Genomic DNA, 16,717 nt, shown 5'->3' on the forward strand with positions numbered 1-16,717 from the left:
TCCTCTTTTCCAAGCTGAAGAGTCCTAGCCTCTTTAATCTTTCCTCATATGGGACCCTCTCCAAACCTCTAATCATTTTAGTTGCCCTTTTCTGAACCTTTTCTAGTGCCAGTATAACTTTTTTGAGGTGAGGAGACCACATCTGTACACAGTATTCGAGATGTGGGCGTACCATGGATTTATATAAGGGCAATAATGTATTCTCATGGACCCCACAGACCCCCTCACCGCACTCCCACAAAAACCCCATGCACAGCCCTGGAGAGGCCCACCCTATGGTGCCACGCACCCCTCTGCATGAACCCCACAGACCCTCTGCTCCTACCCCCCGGACAGACCCAACCCACAGCCCCCCTGCATCAACCCCACGCACAGCCCCGGACAGGGCAATAGGACCAGCCCTGCCAGGGGAGAGCGCCCCCTTCTGAGCCCCCCATGCTATTCCCTGCAGCGCCTGGGGTTTCCTTGGATGTCTGGGTGGCCCTGGTGAGCTCTGCCCCGATGCGTTTGGCTCATGTAGCAGCTCCTGTTCTTACACCGGTGTCTGCTCCAGCCTGGGGTGGCCAGTTCCTCTCACAGCACTGCCATGTGGCATGTGCCCAGCCCACTCAGCTTGGGCTGCGCTCCCTGATCCATCCCCCTATGGTGAGCCCCTGGCTGACACCCCCATTCTGCACCCCCAGTTCCTCACCACCAAGTGCAGGACTCCAGTCCCAGCAGTGGCTGCCTCGTACGTCTCTCCCTCCGCCTTCCAACCGCAGGGTTCCCCCTACTCCATGGAGGACAACAACCCCCACAAGTGCTTCATCTCGGGTGAGCCAGCCGGGCATGCGGGGTGGGAGTCAGGGAGCAGAAGGGAGGGGGTGCAGGGGTCCTCGAGCCCTGAGGAGTCCCACTCTTCATCCTTTAATCCAGAGCCCTGCAAGGACCAACCATCTCCTGGCCAAGGGCCTGCCTCTACAGCGCCTGTCATACGTGAGCTGAGCAGAGTGCTCTGGGGGGCAGTGACATGGTCCCCCGAGTTGGGGGTGCTGGGTTGGTGGGAATGTGCTGCCCCTGGAGGGGCCCTGGCACGACCCCCGGGTCTGTCCCCCAGCTGCTTTGCTGGCTGCTGGGGCTGGAAGAGCCAGTCTGCTGTGGTGGGACTGGGTTTGTTTCCGGCATCAGGGCTCAGTTTAGCCTCCTGTGACCTGGGCAGGTTTCACCGGCTTTGTGCCCCGCGCCCGCTTCCTGATTGGGGCAGGCTACCCGCTGACCACTCACCGTGCCCTGGTGGAGTTTGGCCAGGCCAGAGGGCGCAGGCCTGAGGGTAGGAAAGGCAGCCCGGTCCTTCCACCGCTGAAGTCATACCCCACGGACATGGGGCTGCTGCCTCACTACGCAGGCTACGTGCCAGGTGAGCAGCGTGGCCCCCAGGGGTGGCCGGCTGGGAAGGGACTGAGCAGCCAGCACCGTGCGCATTCCCTGCAGAAACATGGGCACTTGCCTCCAGCTGGCTCATGGCAGGAAAGACCAGGGAGGACTCACAACAGACCCCATAAACCCCTTAATTTGGACCCCCAAACTCTCCATAGCTCCAACCTGGCCCACAGCCCTGCCCCATTTCCCTGAACTGCTAGACAAGCCCAGCCTTGGGGGTGCCGGCGGGCTGGCACATGCAGCACAGTGTACGGGAAGCACCACTGCTGGTGGAGGGTCACCTCAGATCCAGCCCCCACTCCACTGACAGTCACAACAGCAGCCGTGCCCCACCAAACACCGGCTCACAGCCCCCCGTGACACCTCTCCCCTGAGTAATATGGCACTTGGTCATAGCCTTCAGCTAGGCTGCAGCAACCCCTAGACACCACTAGGTGGGGACAGCGGGCCGGGATGCTGGGCAGAGTTAAGGGGCTTTGGGGACCTGACAATGTCCAGATGTTGACGTTTGCTGGTTAGCGCTGCCTCTGCAGGGCTGAGCCTGGCACTCCCTGACCTGGAGCTTACGGTGCTTTGCCTGGAACGAGCGAGCAGTTAAACGAAGGGGGCAGCCTCCCAGCGGGCTGTTCCTGCACCCCTCCCCCAGGGCTTCCCCGCTGCTGCTAAAGCCAAGGGTGCGGGGGTTGCAGGCAGTGGCTCATACAGCCCCTGGTGGGGGATGCAGTGCCAGGCTCGGGCTGGGGCTTTATGCAGACTAGAATGAAAGGCCCCAAGTGATGGGGTGCCCAGCCCTGCCCATGGGCGCTGGCTCCCCCCCCCCCCCGGGTAGGTGTTTTGTGCTGTCCAGCCCACGTTGGTCCTTCCGTAGCTGCAGCCCCAGGGACGAGGCAGCAGCCGCCCCAGGTGGGGTCCCCAATGCCGCGTCCTCTCACCTTCTCATTGCCCGCAGGCTACAAGTTCCAGTTTGGCCACACCTATGGCCAGCTCACCCACAACGCCCTGGGGCTGAGCACCCTGGAGAAGCAGCTGGCCGACTAGCGCCCGGGGTTGGACCGGTTTCTTCCCGGAGCTGTTTGGAGCCTGCCCTGCCGTGGGCATGAGCAATAAAGAGAAGGAGCCACAAACTCTGCTGCCCTCCCCTGTGAATGAGGGGAGCGTCGCCCGGCCGTGCTGCAAACCATTGACGGGGTGGGGGTGGCCATGTCGGGTGAGGGGGAGTTAAATCAGTGCAAGCCCCCCTTCCCCCAAGGCGTGTGCTAATGTGCCGGCCCCGCAGCCCTGGCCCAGGCACCCCGGAGCCTCAGGAGGCGCCCTCAAACCCTGGCTAAATCTGCCCTACCCAACATGGGCAACCTCCCCCCCAGGGAGCGCCAGCAGGCGTGGGGTGTGATGCTGCACTGCACATGGGCTGGTGCCAAGGCATGGGCAGGGCCAGCATAGTGCAAGGGCTGGCATTGCCCCTGAGCCGAGGGCAGCACTGCCCCTCCATGCTGCAGGGCTGAGCCCTACTGGGCCCCAAGCCAGCCCGCTGGTGTGCAGAACGGCTGTGCACTGCCATGGAGCCACAGCGCCGGGCCTGCCCTGGCTTGTGCCATTCAGCTGCCTACGCAGGAGCCTGCACAACCCAGCCTGCCCAACACTGCCTGTCGCCCCAGAGCATGAGGCTAAGGGCTGGGGTGCCTGCCCAGGGAGGCTGCATTTGGGAGGGGGACACGGTTGGGTCAGTTCCCTGGCACTAGCTCTGTTGCAGCTACACTGGGGAGCGGAGGGGAGCTAGGTGCTGGAGCTGCTGCTTCTGGGCTGCAGGGGCCAGGAAGGGTCGTTTCTGCCCCCCCCCCACACACCCCGGGCTGGGTGGAGCGGTGCTCTGGGGCAGGGGGCGACGGCGGGAGGCGGGTGCTGCAGGGAGCTGGGTCAGCACCTTTTTTATTAATATGCCTCATAAATAGAGAAATAAATAAAGGGGGCCCCGCCCATGGCAAGGCGCAGCGGCGAGCGATGTACAAGCAGGCGGGACCCTGGCCGCAGGGGAGCCAGCCTGGGCACCACGCCGCACCAACAGCCACACCCTCCTGGCAACAAATACTGGCATGGCCTGGCACTAATACTGCCGCTGACTGGCAAGACAAGGGTTAACTGACAGGAGCGCCTCCTGCTGGGGGACCAGGCCCTGCTCCCCCTGGCCCCCCCCGCCTTGCTGGGAACTCAGCCACAGCCTGCCCCTTCCCGGCCCCTTAACCAGGCTCTGGCCATGCTGGGAATGCCCCCCACTGCTGCTGGGCACACTGCCCCCCACCCCTGCTGGGAGCATTGTCCCTCCCCCCCCCACCTCCCTGCTGGGAATGGCCTTATGCCACTGCCCCTCCCCAGGCAGTGCCTTCATGGCTGGAATAGCGGATTGGGGGGGGGGGGGCGCGGGGCGCATACACCCCACAGCGCTGCGGCTGCACAGGGCTGGAACTAGCCCCCTGCGGGCTCATCCCCTCTAACACTGAATGGCTGCTGGCGCAGACGCTCAACCCGTGCCCGGCCGGCAGGAGGCTCGTGGTATGGCAGTGCCAGGCCGCTGGTTGGGTACAATACATGCTGCGACATTCACACCATGTGCGCCCGGGGGTGCACGCACGCCAGGCTTCACGGCCAAGCGTCCATCATGGGCAGCTCATGTGTGTCCTGTGGGTGCCCCCACACCATACAGCCCCCCTGTATGGCCCTGAGCCTGTCACATGGGCCACAGCCGTGTGCTGACTGGGCCACAAGCCGCCCAGGACAAGCGCCACTGCTCTAAAGGGCGCCTGAGCATGGCAATGCAGCCTGACGCCACAAGGGAGTGGCCTGCAGCAGAGGCCCGGCCAGCCAGCTGGCTCTGACCGAGCCAGAGCAGTGCATGCTGGGGGCTGTAGTCTCCTGCGTCCAGCCCCTGCCCAGTCCAGGAGCCCCCAGACCAGCAGGTACTGGGCTGGGGAGCCCCCGCTGCAGAGCAACGTCGCCTGGAGTCCTGCTACGTCCAAGGCCCTGGCATCAGGTGCTGGAGATGGAGCATGGTGACGGGAGGCCCTGGGGTAGGGGCATGCACAGCGGTGCCTGGCGCAAGGTCCCCTGGGGTGCAGCAGCCGTGGCAGGTGCATGGGTTGGGCGAGGTCGTCAGGCAGGGCGGGCACAGTATGGACTAGCGAGAAGCTGCATCTGTCCCCCGAGCCAGGCGGCCCACGGAGCAGCCTGTGGTCCTGTGTGCGGCGTCCCGGCCGCGTCAATAGTCCTCGTCCGCCGGGTGGGTGACGTACATGACGGGCACCAGCCCGCTCTGCGAGCCCAGGCCACACCGCAGCCAGTCACTGTCCACCTTGGCCAGCACACGCAGGACAGCCCCCTTGGGAAAGCTCAGCTGCCCAGCCTCGGTGGCGATGTGATGGCAAAGTGCTTTCACCTCACTGCGGGGAGAGCGGGGGGGAGGTGGGTCACTGCACAGGCGCCCGCTGCCCCTTGGGGCACCTGCACCCAGAACCCCCCTCTCCTGCCAGCCCCCCCATCACTGTCCCTCCATCACCCCCACTGCAATGATTCCCAGCCCAACAGCCCGGGAGCAGTGGGGCTTGGGGCTGGGTGTGTGTCTCTGCCACAGGGCAAGGTGCTGCCGTGGTGGGGTTCTGGGGCTGAGGCAGGGTGTGTCTCTCGGCCGCAGGGCAGGGGGCTGGGGTGGAGTTCGGGGGCTGAAGCAGAGTGTCTCTCTCGGCCGCGGGACAGGGTGCTGGGGCAGGGTTTGGGGATGGGGTGGGGTGTATCTCTCAGAAAGGGGGCAAGAGGCCACCAAGGTGGGTTCTGGGGCGGGATGTGTCAGCTGTGGGGCACATGGCACTGGGGCAGAGTTCGGGGGCTGGGGCAGGGTGTATCTCTTGGTTGTGGGGCAGGGGGCACTGGGGTGGGGTTCGGGGCTGGGACAGGGTGTCTCTCTCAGCCACAGGGCAGGAGGCTAGGGCGGGATGTATCGGCTGTGGGGCAGGGCGCTGGGGCAGGGTTCGGCGCTGGGGTGGGGTGTGTCGGCCGTGGGGCAGGGCATTGGGGCAGGGTTTAGGAGCTGGGGCCGGGTGTCTCAGCCGCGGGGCAGGGGGCTACCATGGTGGGGTTCGGGGGTGCCTCTCACCGAGTGCAGAGCGTACCGAGTGCAGCCCACCACCCCAGGTGAGTTTGGGGGCAGCGAGGCCTGCGGCTCACCTCGCAGGGTGTGGACAGCTGCCAGCTCCATGGTCACGCAGCGGGAGGGATGCGTCTCAGCCGGCTGGGATGGCTGCCCACGGGCGGCCCTGGCTCTCCAGATAGGGCCTGGCGCTAGGCCGGGCTCTGAGCCGCCAGGCGGGGAGAGCAGAGCAGTGCACGGGGGATCCCAGCCAGCGGGGCTGCCCCAGCTCTGCCCAGGCAGTGCCGCGCTGAGCCAGCTGGCACTAGCAGGGAAAGGGTCCTGCCCAGTGGGCGCTGGAGGGAGCTGGGGGAGGGAGGGAGGGGTGCCCCCCGGAGGAAGGTGCTGCTTAGCCCCATTGCACGGAAGGGGCCCAACCAATCCCTCGTCAGCCTGAGCTCCACGCCCGCCCCAGGGTTCTGCCCCCCACAGGCCAGCGCCGCTCACCAGGGGATTTGGGGGGGCAGCCCCCCAGCCAGTTGCTGTTCAGGGGGCTCGCTGGGCAGCTCCGCCTGCGGCTGCTCGGGCTCTGAGGTCGCCTCTCTCCACATTCCTGCCCCCACCATCTGGGCCATGAGCTGGAACACGGACCTGTCCAGGGTCAGCCAGCCGGAGGGTAACCTGAAAGGAAGGGAGCGGAGTCAGACGGGGACATGTCCCGGGGCCAGGAGAAGCTCTGCCCACCAGGCAGCTCGGGCCCCGCCGGGAAGGGGACAGGGTTCTCTTCCTAGCCTGAAAGACCCCAGTGGGCCCTGCTCCCACAGAGGAATCGCTTCTCCCCCAAAATGCAGCCACCTCTGGGAAAGCCAGATGCTTGGGGTACGTCCCAGCTTGGCCAGCCTCCTCGCCTGAGCCATTCTGCCCCAGACCGCGCTGGCTCAGCTCCTTGGGGAGTGAAGGGCTTGGAGGGAACTGTGTCCTGTGGGGCGGCCCCTGGCCTGTGCCCGAGGCTCGGGGAGGTGAGTGGGCCCAGCGCTACCCCCAGGATTCACGTCCCTACCTGTTGGGCTGCCTGGCCTCCTTCTGCACTTTGCTAGCCCCGAACAGGTGTCCCCACTTGACGGGCTGACTGCTGTTGGGGGGCCCCGGGCTGCTCTCCTCCACCCCCTGTCTCTGGGGAGCCCCATTGTCCTTCTCCTTGCTGCGCTTCAGCTCTGTTAGCACCGAGTCCGGGGGGCTCCCCATCCAGGAGGGCCAGCTCCGCTCGTTGGGCTTCTCCCCAGGGTCTGCCGCAGCTTTGGGCTTCTCCTCCACAGCCACCTCAGCGAGGAGACAGGCCTCCGCCCCCTCCACCACGCCCTCGCGGGGAGGGGGCGCCTTCCTGCCCTCGGCCAGCCGGGGCGCAACTCCTGGCGCCTTCTGCTTCTTCTTCTCGGGGCGGATGAACTTGGAGCCCTCGGCCGAGCCCTCGATGTAAACCTGGGAGCTCTGCATGAGCTGGTACCACCAGCCGGCCTGCTTGTCCCTTTTCCCCTCCCAGACGCTCTCCTTCGCCTTCCTCTGCTCCTCCTCCCTGGCGCCGTCTGCGCCCACCCCCTTGACCCGTTCCCACGCCGCTCCCTCCTGGCCCCGGCCTGCAGACAGCCCCTCTTCCCCGACACCACCCGGGCCCTGCTCCGGGGCGGCGCTCCAGCCGTCCGGCTCCTCGGCACTGCCCCGGGTGCGCATCAGCTGCAGGGTGGAGTGAACGGAGAGCAGCAGGTCCTGCTTGACCCGCAGCAGCTCCTTCTGCTGCTGCTGCTCCTTGCCCATCTGCAGCAGGTGGTGCTCAAAGAGCAGGTCCAGGCTGAAGGGCAGCAGGGACAGAGGCTGGAGCAGGAGCAGCAGCTCCTCGAACAGGGGCTGGCACACGCTGTGGGACAGGCACAGGAAGCCCACCGGCTGGTAGTGCACCAGGATGATGTCTGCAGGGCAGAGGGAAAGCGATCAGAGCCCAGCGCCCTGCCCCAACGCCCAGTAACCCCACCTGCCCAGGGGCAAAGCCTGGAGGTGCCACCTGGGCAGAGGGCCCGGCACAGGGCAAACCTCCTGTGGCTCTGGGAGCCCCGACAGGCTCCCACGTCTCACTCGGATGGTCCCAACCCAGCAGCCAAGTACCATTGTACTGGCTGTGCTGTGTCTCCAGCTCTGCCCCATGGAGAGCACAGATCAGCACCCCTGGACATCTCTCGCCACCCCCCAGGAGCCAGGACGCAGCCAGCCAGCCCCAGCACCGGGAGGCCCCATCACACTGGGACCAGGCCTGTCTCTGGCATGGCCACGAGTCTGGCATGAAAATCGCCCGCTGGAAAGAGGCGCCGCAGTGACCTGTTAGCTGGGGGCTGGAGGGACCAGCGGGGGGCTCCTGATGGGAGGCGAGACCCCTCCTCACCCAGCACATGCATGTGCCTCTCCCTGCCCACGCCAGGCCCCTCCCAGCTAAGGACTCAGTGCTCTGCAAACACTAATGAATCCAGCCCCACCCTGCTGCCAGGCCGTCACCATCCCAGCTCACGAGGGGCACAGAGGCTCGGCACTTGGCCATGGGGACGAAGCCCCCTCGTTCTGGCCCTGTCCCCTCGCTCTGGCCCGGCCTCCCAGGCACTTACCTTCGTGGTTATACAGGTGATTGAACCAGAACTCCAGAGACCGGACACTGCAGGAAAGAAACAAGCAGTGAAGGTGAGAACCCATGAGGCCCCTTTGGCCCAGTTCCTGCCAGATGTTCTGTAGGAAGCAGCACAGCTGGAAGGGAGCCTGGTGGGGAGCAGTACGGGGGTGCAGAACACAATTCAGGCCCAGGGGCTAATGCCCCAGCAGCAAGCTCTGCCTGCAGACATGTGTCGGGGGGTCGGGGGGAGGCAGCATTAACAAGGCCGCTTTGGTTTGGGGCAGGTGAGCTGCTGCTGTGACAAGCACGGCTCTCACGAACCCGGCAGGTGTTCCTGGCCCAGCCTGCTTTGCTGAGGGTGTTGTCCCAGGGTCCTGGCATTCTGTGTGCAGAGCAGCATCAGTGCCAGGATGGAGAACCACGTTTGCCCGTGATCTGCCAACCCTAGAGGAGCTGCAAGAACACAGCATTGAGCTGTCTGGGCCATGGCTTCCCCTGAGCCTGGCAGAGGGGCTGGGAGATGATGCCAGCATGTTTTATTCCCTAACTCCGGGCGTTCCCATCCCTGAAACCCACCCCATGGCAAGAGAGCTCCAGGCCAACGTCCTCTCAGTGACACCCGGGCATCCATGTGCTGAAGTGGGAATGTTCGTGCTGTGTTCTGTGAATGCTGAGTGGGGAATATTAGCCTGGGAAGGTGGCAGGGGAGTTGGGACTGTCTGCCTTGGGGAAGAGAGGATACCTGAGCATGTAACCTGAGAACCCAAGAGGGGGGTTGGAGGCCAGGTGACACTTCTGCTCAGAAACTGGACAAAGGACACAAAGGTAGGGGGAGGAGCTGGAGGGAGGCTGAGAGGCTGGAGGGAGTTTCAGTTTGGAGCTGGCTGGGAAATGGAGGGGAGCCCTGACGAGGCTTCGGCTTCCCAATGGGGCTGTGGCCTCCCTGGGCCCCCAGATGGACCTAACTCAAGGGGATCCTGTTGTCCGTACTGGCAAGACCTGTCTGGGACTGTGTTCCTGTCGTCTAAATAAATCTCTGTTTTACTGGCTGGCTGAGAGTCACATCTGACTGCGAAGTGGGGGTGCAGGACTCTGTGGCTTCCCCAGGACCCCGCCTGGGCGGACTCACTGTGGGAAGTGCACGGAGGGGCAGAGGATGCTGAATGCTCCAAGGAGAGACCCAGGAGGTGAAGCTGTGTGAGCTTCTTGCTCTGAGGGAGAGGAGGCTCCCCAAAGTCCTGCCTGGCTTTGTGAGGAGCAGTTCCAGAGCATCGCCCGGGGACTCCATGACAGAGCGGCAGGCCAACGTTTTCTCTCAGTGACACCAGGGCATCCGGAGTGACTCTGCCAGAGCCATTTGACCTCAGGGTAATAACCCAGAGGCGAATTTGGCCCCAATATACTTTGAAAGCCTCTCCTGGGGCGGTTTGGCTCTAGCAGTTTCGTCTCTCTGAACAAGGACAGCGGGAGCTACCAATGACAGGTCACAGCCCTGTGTCTGCACCCCCAAACCTGCCCCCAGCCCAGCACTGTGAGAGTGGGGAGCTCTGACTGCTCCTCCTCCCATTGCCTGGTTCCCCTTTGGCGAGTCCCCAGCGTGTGGGGCAGATGTTCCCCGAGTGTGCCGGGTAGCAGGGGCAGCGCGCAGCGACCAGGCGGGCAGGGAGGGGCACTGCCCTCTGCTCTGCCCACGGTGGCTCTGTGGGAGCACAGCGGCGCGGCGCACTGGCGCTCACTCACTTGAGAAGGCCAAAGATGAAGGCGTTGAACCTCATGCTGTGGCTGGTCAGCTCGGCGAACTGGCTGATCCTACTGTGGAGGCCATGCAGAGCCCTGGTGGAGGGGCCTGTGAGACACGAGGCAGGCTGGAGATTAGTCCCGGGGCAGGGGCAGGTGCAGGGGCAGACCAGGTCCCCTCGCACCCTCAGGACATGCACAGACCAACAGGTCTCACTCAATCCCCTTCACACAAGGGCAGGGTGCGCCCCAAAGCGCCTGGGCCCTGTGAAATTCCCCCTCTGACCAGCCCCACAGCCTGCTCCGGGGGTGGCTGCCATCAGCCCAGGCCCTGCCTGGCAGGCAGAGCTAGTGGGGTTCTTGGCCCAGGAGTAAGCAGCCGCCGCGTTGGAGCAAACCTCAGCCTGGGGCTGAGCCGAACGCTACCTAGCTGGGTGGACGCCTCCACCACGCTCCAGGGCGTGTTCTTCCGCTGGCCGATGATCACGTCCAGGACGTAGGCCTTGAGCCCGTCGCTCAGGATATCCCGGATGGCCGGGCACAGGTATTTCAGGATGAGGTGCCCCACGTTGGGGCTCACTGAGCTGTTCCCGAGCTTGGCCTGGCAGAAAGCACGTGGGAGAGAGAGGGTTAGTCACTCCTGCTGCAGGGAGTTCCAGGAGTGAGCGATAGAGGCTGTGCAGACAGGCTGGCCTGCCTGGATCACTGCAGGGAGCTATGCAACGCAAACAGCTCTGAGATGTGCAGCACTGAGCCCCAGCAGCTCCCCACAACGAATGGGCCGTGCCCGGTCAGGCTGTCTCCCACGCAGCCCCTCGGGCCAGGGAAGGGCTGCTCCTCAGGCAAAGGCCAGTGCTGTCTCTATTATCCCTTTCTGGCATCAGGCCTCCAGCTACTGTGTGTAAGCCCCACAGATGTATCCCGTGGTCCCAAACACCTCCTCCTCAGCATGCTGTTCCTGGTCACTGTGCCCCACAGCAGCTCTGTGCGGGGCTCACTGGAGGGGCCGAGCCGGGGTCTCAGCCTCAAGTTCCTGCCCAACATCGAAGTGGTTCCTGGCCATTGGCGAACGAGGCCCCGGAGAGCAGAGGCCGCGGGTTGAGCTGGCATGACCCCAGCAGCAGGGAAGAGATGCTCTGTGCTCTGGCTGGCTTGGCAAGGGCGCCGGTGCCCTGGGCTCACCGAGAGTGGCCCTCGCGCTAAAATCCAGCTCTCCTTGGATGCTTCCCACCTGTGCAGGCCCTAGGAGGCAGCAAGACCCTGGCACGCCATCGGAGCCAGCCAGGCACGGAGCCCATCGCAGACTTGCCTGGGCTTCCTTCGGCCTGCCGGCTTCTCCGTGACTCGAGCATGGGCCACGCAGGAGACAGCTGGGCAGCCGCCGGGGTGGGCTGAAGGGCACAGTGCCAAGCAGCCCAGCCCCATCTGCAGGACTAAGGAACGACCCAAAGTGGCTCCCACCCGGGGCACGAGGAGCCCCAGACCCGCTGGAGGCTGCAGGATCCCGACTGTCGGAGTGGGGCCAGGAGCTGCGTGTTGGCACCTGCGCACCCATCACTGCAGACCAGCTCACTGAGCCGGCTGTGACTGGCAGGCAGCGGGCTGCCCGTCTGCCTGGCCTCAGGGGAGAGGAGAGAAACCAGCTTCACCCATCTGTCCTGGCGGAGCAGGGGCATGCGCCTGGAGAGCTGGGTTCAGTAATACTCCTGGGGGCAGAGGCAGTTTTCCCACGGCCGAGTGCTCAGCACCCAGCACTCGAAATACGGCTCAAGCCCAGAGCCAGCTCTGTCCATCGCTGTGAATGAGGGCAGAGCCAGGGCCGGACGGCGTCATTAGCTCCTCAGAGGTCACAACAAAGCCAGGACAGCCGCAGCCGGGAACGGGCTGGCAATGCAGCTAGGGCCCCAAACAGCCTTAACTCTGCCCCACATTGACGCTTGCACTGCCTGTGTTGATTACCACTGGCCCCACAGGCATCTGGGGACCTAGCTTAGAACCAAATGATTTCTAGAGACACTGGCTGCTTCTCTTCCCGCTGCTGGTGTCACCACAGGGCAGCCAAGGCCGCTGGGAGCGTCACTCTGCACGCCCAGCCTTGGCTCTGCTGCTGACTGCGGCCTTGCCTCTGACCCTGCTGGGTTTGCAGGGCCTGGGACGGCACCTGGGTTTGCACCGCCCTGGTTGGAAGGCACCGGGTGTGTGCAGAACAGCCCTGCCCCCCCCCCCCCCTCCACCCAGCCCCGGGGCCTGGCCTGACAGCCCCGCTGGAAGGAGGCGGGGAGGGCCAGGAAAGGCAGGGAAGCTTTACCTTCACCCCTGGGTCCCGGCTCGTTCCGAAGTGGGCCACGATCAGGTCCACGGCCATGTTGACAGCCTTCACCAGCGCTAGAGGACAGAGAGGGCGTCAGAGAGGGGCCTAGCGGGGGAGCCCCCTGCACATTCCCGGCCCAGCTGCGTTCCCCAGGACTCCAGCGGATGCCCCATGGCTGGCTAGGAGCAGAGTCAGCGCCCCTTCCCCTGCGCCTGGCTCTGCAATGGCAGCCGGCTGGCGAATGGGCACGGGGTATTTCACAGGTTCACCTGGCACAGTTGCAGGGCATCAGCGCTGGCTGTTGGCTCCTGGCGTGCGGTGCTGCTGCTGGAGCCGAGGGCTGCGCCCAGGAAGGGGTGACTGCCCCTGGGGGCCATGCTGGGGGCTGGAAGGACGCCGTGCCAGGCTCTGTCCCTGGGGCAAGGCTGGATTGAGAACGCTGTGATGTTACAACAAGGCACAGGTTGGGGATCTGTCAGCTCTGGTGAGCAGGGAACAGGATGTGGGGCAGAGGTAGGGGGCGCGGGGGCTCAGGGCCCAGAGGCAGTTTCAAAGCACTGACTCTGCTTGGGGTTGGCTGTGCCGTGAGGTCGCGCTGCCTCCCTCTGCGCTGCGCTTTCCAACCCCGGCTGGGAGGCAGGGCCCTACCTTTCTTCTGCAGCAGGTCGATGGAGATGGACTCCGTGTTGCCATCTGGGGAGAGGCAGAACTCGGCTGGCGGCTTCTCCGCCAGCGACAAATACTCCGGGAAGAAGTCGGAGTAGCCCAGCTGGAGCTGTTTCACAGGCTGGCCTGCAGGGCCGGGAGACAGGGTGCACAATCAGACAGCCGCCTGCATGCTAAGGCAGCCCCAGGCCTGGCTGCAAATGCACCAACTGGCTCCAAAGGTACCTGGCGGCAGCAGGAGCCTGCCACGGGGCAGTGCGGCATACTGGCTTGGCACTCGCCCATCATCCCCCAGTCGGACAGTGACTTGATGGGCCTCCTGTCCTGTGTCTGTCACCTCCTCGGCTCACCCAGCACACAACCACCAGCCAGGCCCGGGCTGCAGCAGCCACAGACCCGTGGGATGCTGAATCTGGCCCCTCTGCTCACAGGCTGGGGGGTGTCAGGCCCCAGGCCAGACTTCCAGGGCTGCCCTGCATCCTAGCCCCTGGTCTGGAGGACGTGAGCTCGCTGCCTGGCAGAGCCACAGAGTAATGACCCCGCTGGGCCATACGCTGCTCCATACAGTGGCTAGTGGCACATGCCACTCCCCGCCCCCCCCCCCCCCCCCCCGAGTCTCCAAGGGGAAAATGATGCCAGAGCTCATTAGTGTATTTCTCCTCTACCCTGTCCTGGCGGTGGTGCAGGTCCCTAGAGCCTGGGGCCCCAAGGAAGCTCTGCCCCCGCCCAGATGGTGCCACTGGGGATGCTGGGTGGGGGAGTTGTTCTGCTTTGGCCAGTCTGCCTGTCCCTTCCTCCTCACACAGCGTTTGTGGGGGGCTGTCGGCACGGAGCAGCGGTGACTGATGCACACCCTGCAGTGCAGGGCAGCCCAAGCAGCAGCTGCTCTTTCCCAGCAGCGCCCCGGGAAGCTGGAGCTCCCCGCAGAGCCCCGTGGGGATCTGAGCAGACGGCTAGTGGGACGCAGGGCCCGTTGGCTCCAAGGGCTGTGGCAAAATGGAGGCGGCTGCCACAGGCTCCTTTTTGGCCCAGGGGCTCCTAGCCGGTTCTGATGTGGTACTGAGGCAGCTGCCCTAGGACCATCTCTGCCTGGCCAGAGCTCAGAGCCGCTCCCTGCCTGCTGTGCGGAGTGGGGTGGCTGGCTGGGCCTGTTGTGGGGATAAGCTCACACCTCCCCTTCCCCACACGATTGATCACAGGTGTGTTCCTCACGCCTCCCCAGGATGGGCACTGCAGCCAGTGCCAGCAGGCCCCACGGAGGCCAGGGCCCATCTGACCTGGCCTGGGTTGTGGGGCAGAAGCCAGGGGAGCGTCACCCATGTTGCCCCCCCCAGCGAGGTAGAGGCGCACCATTCAGCCTGCCGTGAACATGGGCGGTGTTGAGGGAACCAGGGAACTCAAAGATGGGGTTCCTCCGGGCGAGCTGGGGCTCCTGCTGCCTCCTGTCCAGGCTGCCTGCTAACCCAGCCAGCCCCGAGCCGCGGTCCAGGCCCAGGGGGTTCCTCCGCCTGTACTCCCGCCACTTCAGTGCTTGAGGGGAGAGGTGGTTTGCTAGCGGTGGAGGGGGACGGGGACCAGTGTGGGGTGGAGGGGGAGAAAGAGAGAGGGAAAAGGACAGAGACAGACACAGCACATTAGTTACAGTCCCACAGCGCTTCAGAGATGTTAGTGGGTTTGTGTGAAGAGGGAACCGGAGCCAGAACTGAGCAGTAAGGACAGGACAGGCCGTTGCTGAGAAATCTCCCGGCTCAGGGCATGCACAGACCACAGCGGATGGGGTGAGGGAGCCCAGGCACCGGGGGCTCAGAGCCGGAGGGGAGCCGGGGGGTCGCTCAGGGCCGGGCGTAGCAATGGGGCGGCTCTGGCAGGGCCTGGGCGCTCAGCGCAAGGCACCGAGGGATGTGCTGGCTGGAGCTGACCCACAGTCGGTGCCTGGCAGCAGGGACGTACCATTGAGGGGCCGTGTGCCCACACTGCTCAGAGACCCCGAATTTCCGGCCTCACAGCTTCCTCTCCACTGGGGCTCCACAGGGCCCCCCGCTCGGCTTGCACTCGCTCCCTCGGATGCCAGAGGCGGGAGGGAGCCGCCATGGAGCCGGTACTCAGAGACCTGCGCCCTCTGCTCCAACGGCGCCTCCTTCCTAGGGACCTGGCGGTGCAGGGCTTCAGCCTGGGCGGGCAGCGCAGCACCTGCAGAGGGGGAGGCCCTGCTGGGAAGCAGGTTGGCAGAGAGCGGGCAGGACCTGCTGCGGGGAGGGTGGCTCTCGCCGGCTCTCTCCGGGGTGGGCGTGCAGGAGGAGTCCAGGCTCTGGAAGAAAGGGGCAGTGCTGCGCACCGGGGAGTAGCTCCCCAGGGGGGACGGCCGGGTGCTCTCCGGGACCGGCTTCTTGGCATGGCCGTCGGCGAGGGAGGCGGCTCCGTCCGCCGAGCGCTGGGCCAGGAGCGCGCCATGCGCCAGGCCCCCCGCAGCCCCGGGCTGCTCAGCCGAGGTGGCGGAGATGGAGGACTGGGAGGCAGAGGAGGGCTGCTGGCTGGCGGGCCGGCTGCTGGAGGCGCTGTAGAGCTGCGACAGGCTGGCAGCGAAGTGGCTGTGCAGGGCCCGGGCCTTGGGCTGCTTGCTGAAGTGGTGCTGGAAGACGAAGGGCTGGATGGGCAGAGTGGTGGGGCGCTGCTCCTTGCTGTACCGCACCACGGCCTTGCTGTCCGCGCCGCCGCCTGCGGGAGAGACGGGGAGCGTGAGGGGGAGCCCCACCCAGCCAGCACCGGGGCAGGGACGGGCAGGAGCCGCGGGCTGGAGCCACAGGCGGGGGCATGGGGCTCCTGGCACTAGGCTGGCGAGGGCAGCCTCCTCACTGACATTCGCTGCTGTGTAGGGCCCCCGGGCTGTGGGGATACAGTCATCAATGGGGGGCAGGGGACCTACTCCCTCAGCAGCTGCTGCACCATTCCCAGTCCTGCCCTGAGCCACCCCACCCCACGGGGCTCCCACTCACTCGCCTCCTCCCCTACAAGCTCCCAACCACCCCACTTCCACCCTTCCTGGGGCCCAGAACAGCCTCACCCCAAGCTCCTGCACCACCACCAGCAGGACACCACAACCCCCTCCTCTGCTCCACACAGTGCTCAGGATCTAGCAGTCACCCCCACCCCCACAAGCCTGCTCCTGTCCCCTCCGCCACCATCGGTGCCCTCAGCCTGGCAGCCCTCAGGGCAGGGCCTGCTCCCAGCAAGCCACAGTTGGGGGAGATGCTGGTGGGGCAGGCGAGCTCCGAGGAGGGAGGGGGAAGCCCCTGGCAGAGACAGGTGCAATTGCTAAGACACATCCCAGGCTCAGGGAAAACAGGGAAAATGCAGGGCAGGGGCCTGACTGTGGAAGGCCAGGACTTTGCCAGTGAAAGGCAGGGAGGCCCCAGAACATGGCCATCTCCCCGCCTCCCTGCATGGTGCCGGCCCGCAGCTCTGGGGTAGAAGGAAGGGTGCCTCCTCTGGGGGCACCTCTAGGGATCCACCTAAGGAAGAGAGGGGAGAGCATCTTCGCAAGCAGGCTGCTAACCTAGAGAGGAGGGCTTTCAACTAGGTTCACGGCGGACGGTGTGTGACGTTATTGATATAAACTGTGACCATATAGAACATGGGTTGCAACCAAGGTCCTGTAGTGGCACCAAATCTTATGTAAAGGGGGTCATATAAGGTGCCTAAGACCAGGTTATGGGTTGCTGGTTATGATTATGCTGTCTGTGTGCATGTGTCATTTTGTAGTTAAAGTTATGAGTATTGGCTCTGTACTGTCTGTATTTCAAATTTGTGCTGTGCTTCTGGG

The 16,717-nt window shown here is 64.9% G+C and overlaps 2 protein-coding genes across 9 annotated transcripts in view; one reads left to right on the forward strand and one right to left on the reverse strand.

The window, feature by feature from the left end:
• The window catches only part of CIMIP2B (ciliary microtubule inner protein 2B), a 21,634-nt gene extending 18,633 nt beyond the window's left edge, over positions 1–3,001 (forward strand). The window contains exons 4-6 of the mRNA XM_032772963.2: positions 684–813; positions 1,199–1,396; positions 2,369–3,001. Coding sequence (XP_032628854.1) covers positions 684–813; positions 1,199–1,396; positions 2,369–2,457 — 417 coding nt within the window. The 3' untranslated portion in view covers positions 2,458–3,001. The remainder of the gene's footprint in view (positions 1–683; positions 814–1,198; positions 1,397–2,368) is intronic.
• A 748-nt stretch (positions 3,002–3,749) lies between these two features.
• Positions 3,750–16,717, reverse strand: part of RUSC2 (RUN and SH3 domain containing 2) — an 88,400-nt gene continuing 75,432 nt past the window's right edge. For 7 of the 8 annotated variants that reach the window (XM_075066808.1, XM_075066803.1, XM_075066807.1 and 4 more), the window contains 10 exons: positions 14,848–15,612; positions 14,248–14,448; positions 12,880–13,023; positions 12,229–12,305; positions 10,347–10,521; positions 9,924–10,029; positions 8,182–8,228; positions 6,594–7,497; positions 6,041–6,214; positions 3,750–4,850 (listed from right to left, as the gene is read on the reverse strand). In XM_075066808.1, coding sequence (XP_074922909.1) covers positions 4,670–4,850; positions 6,041–6,214; positions 6,594–7,497; positions 8,182–8,228; positions 9,924–10,029; positions 10,347–10,521; positions 12,229–12,305; positions 12,880–13,023; positions 14,248–14,448; positions 14,848–15,612 — 2,774 coding nt within the window. In that variant the 3' untranslated portion in view covers positions 3,750–4,669. The remainder of the gene's footprint in view (positions 4,851–6,040; positions 6,215–6,593; positions 7,498–8,181; positions 8,229–9,923; positions 10,030–10,346; positions 10,522–12,228; positions 12,306–12,879; positions 13,024–14,247; positions 14,449–14,847; positions 15,613–16,717) is intronic. The other variant, XM_032772962.2, reaches the window with a different exon arrangement.

The sequence above is a fragment of the Chelonoidis abingdonii genome, chromosome 6 (genome assembly GCF_003597395.2).
Source record: "Chelonoidis abingdonii isolate Lonesome George chromosome 6, CheloAbing_2.0, whole genome shotgun sequence".
In the NCBI taxonomy this organism is placed as follows: domain Eukaryota; kingdom Metazoa; phylum Chordata; order Testudines; family Testudinidae; genus Chelonoidis; species Chelonoidis abingdonii.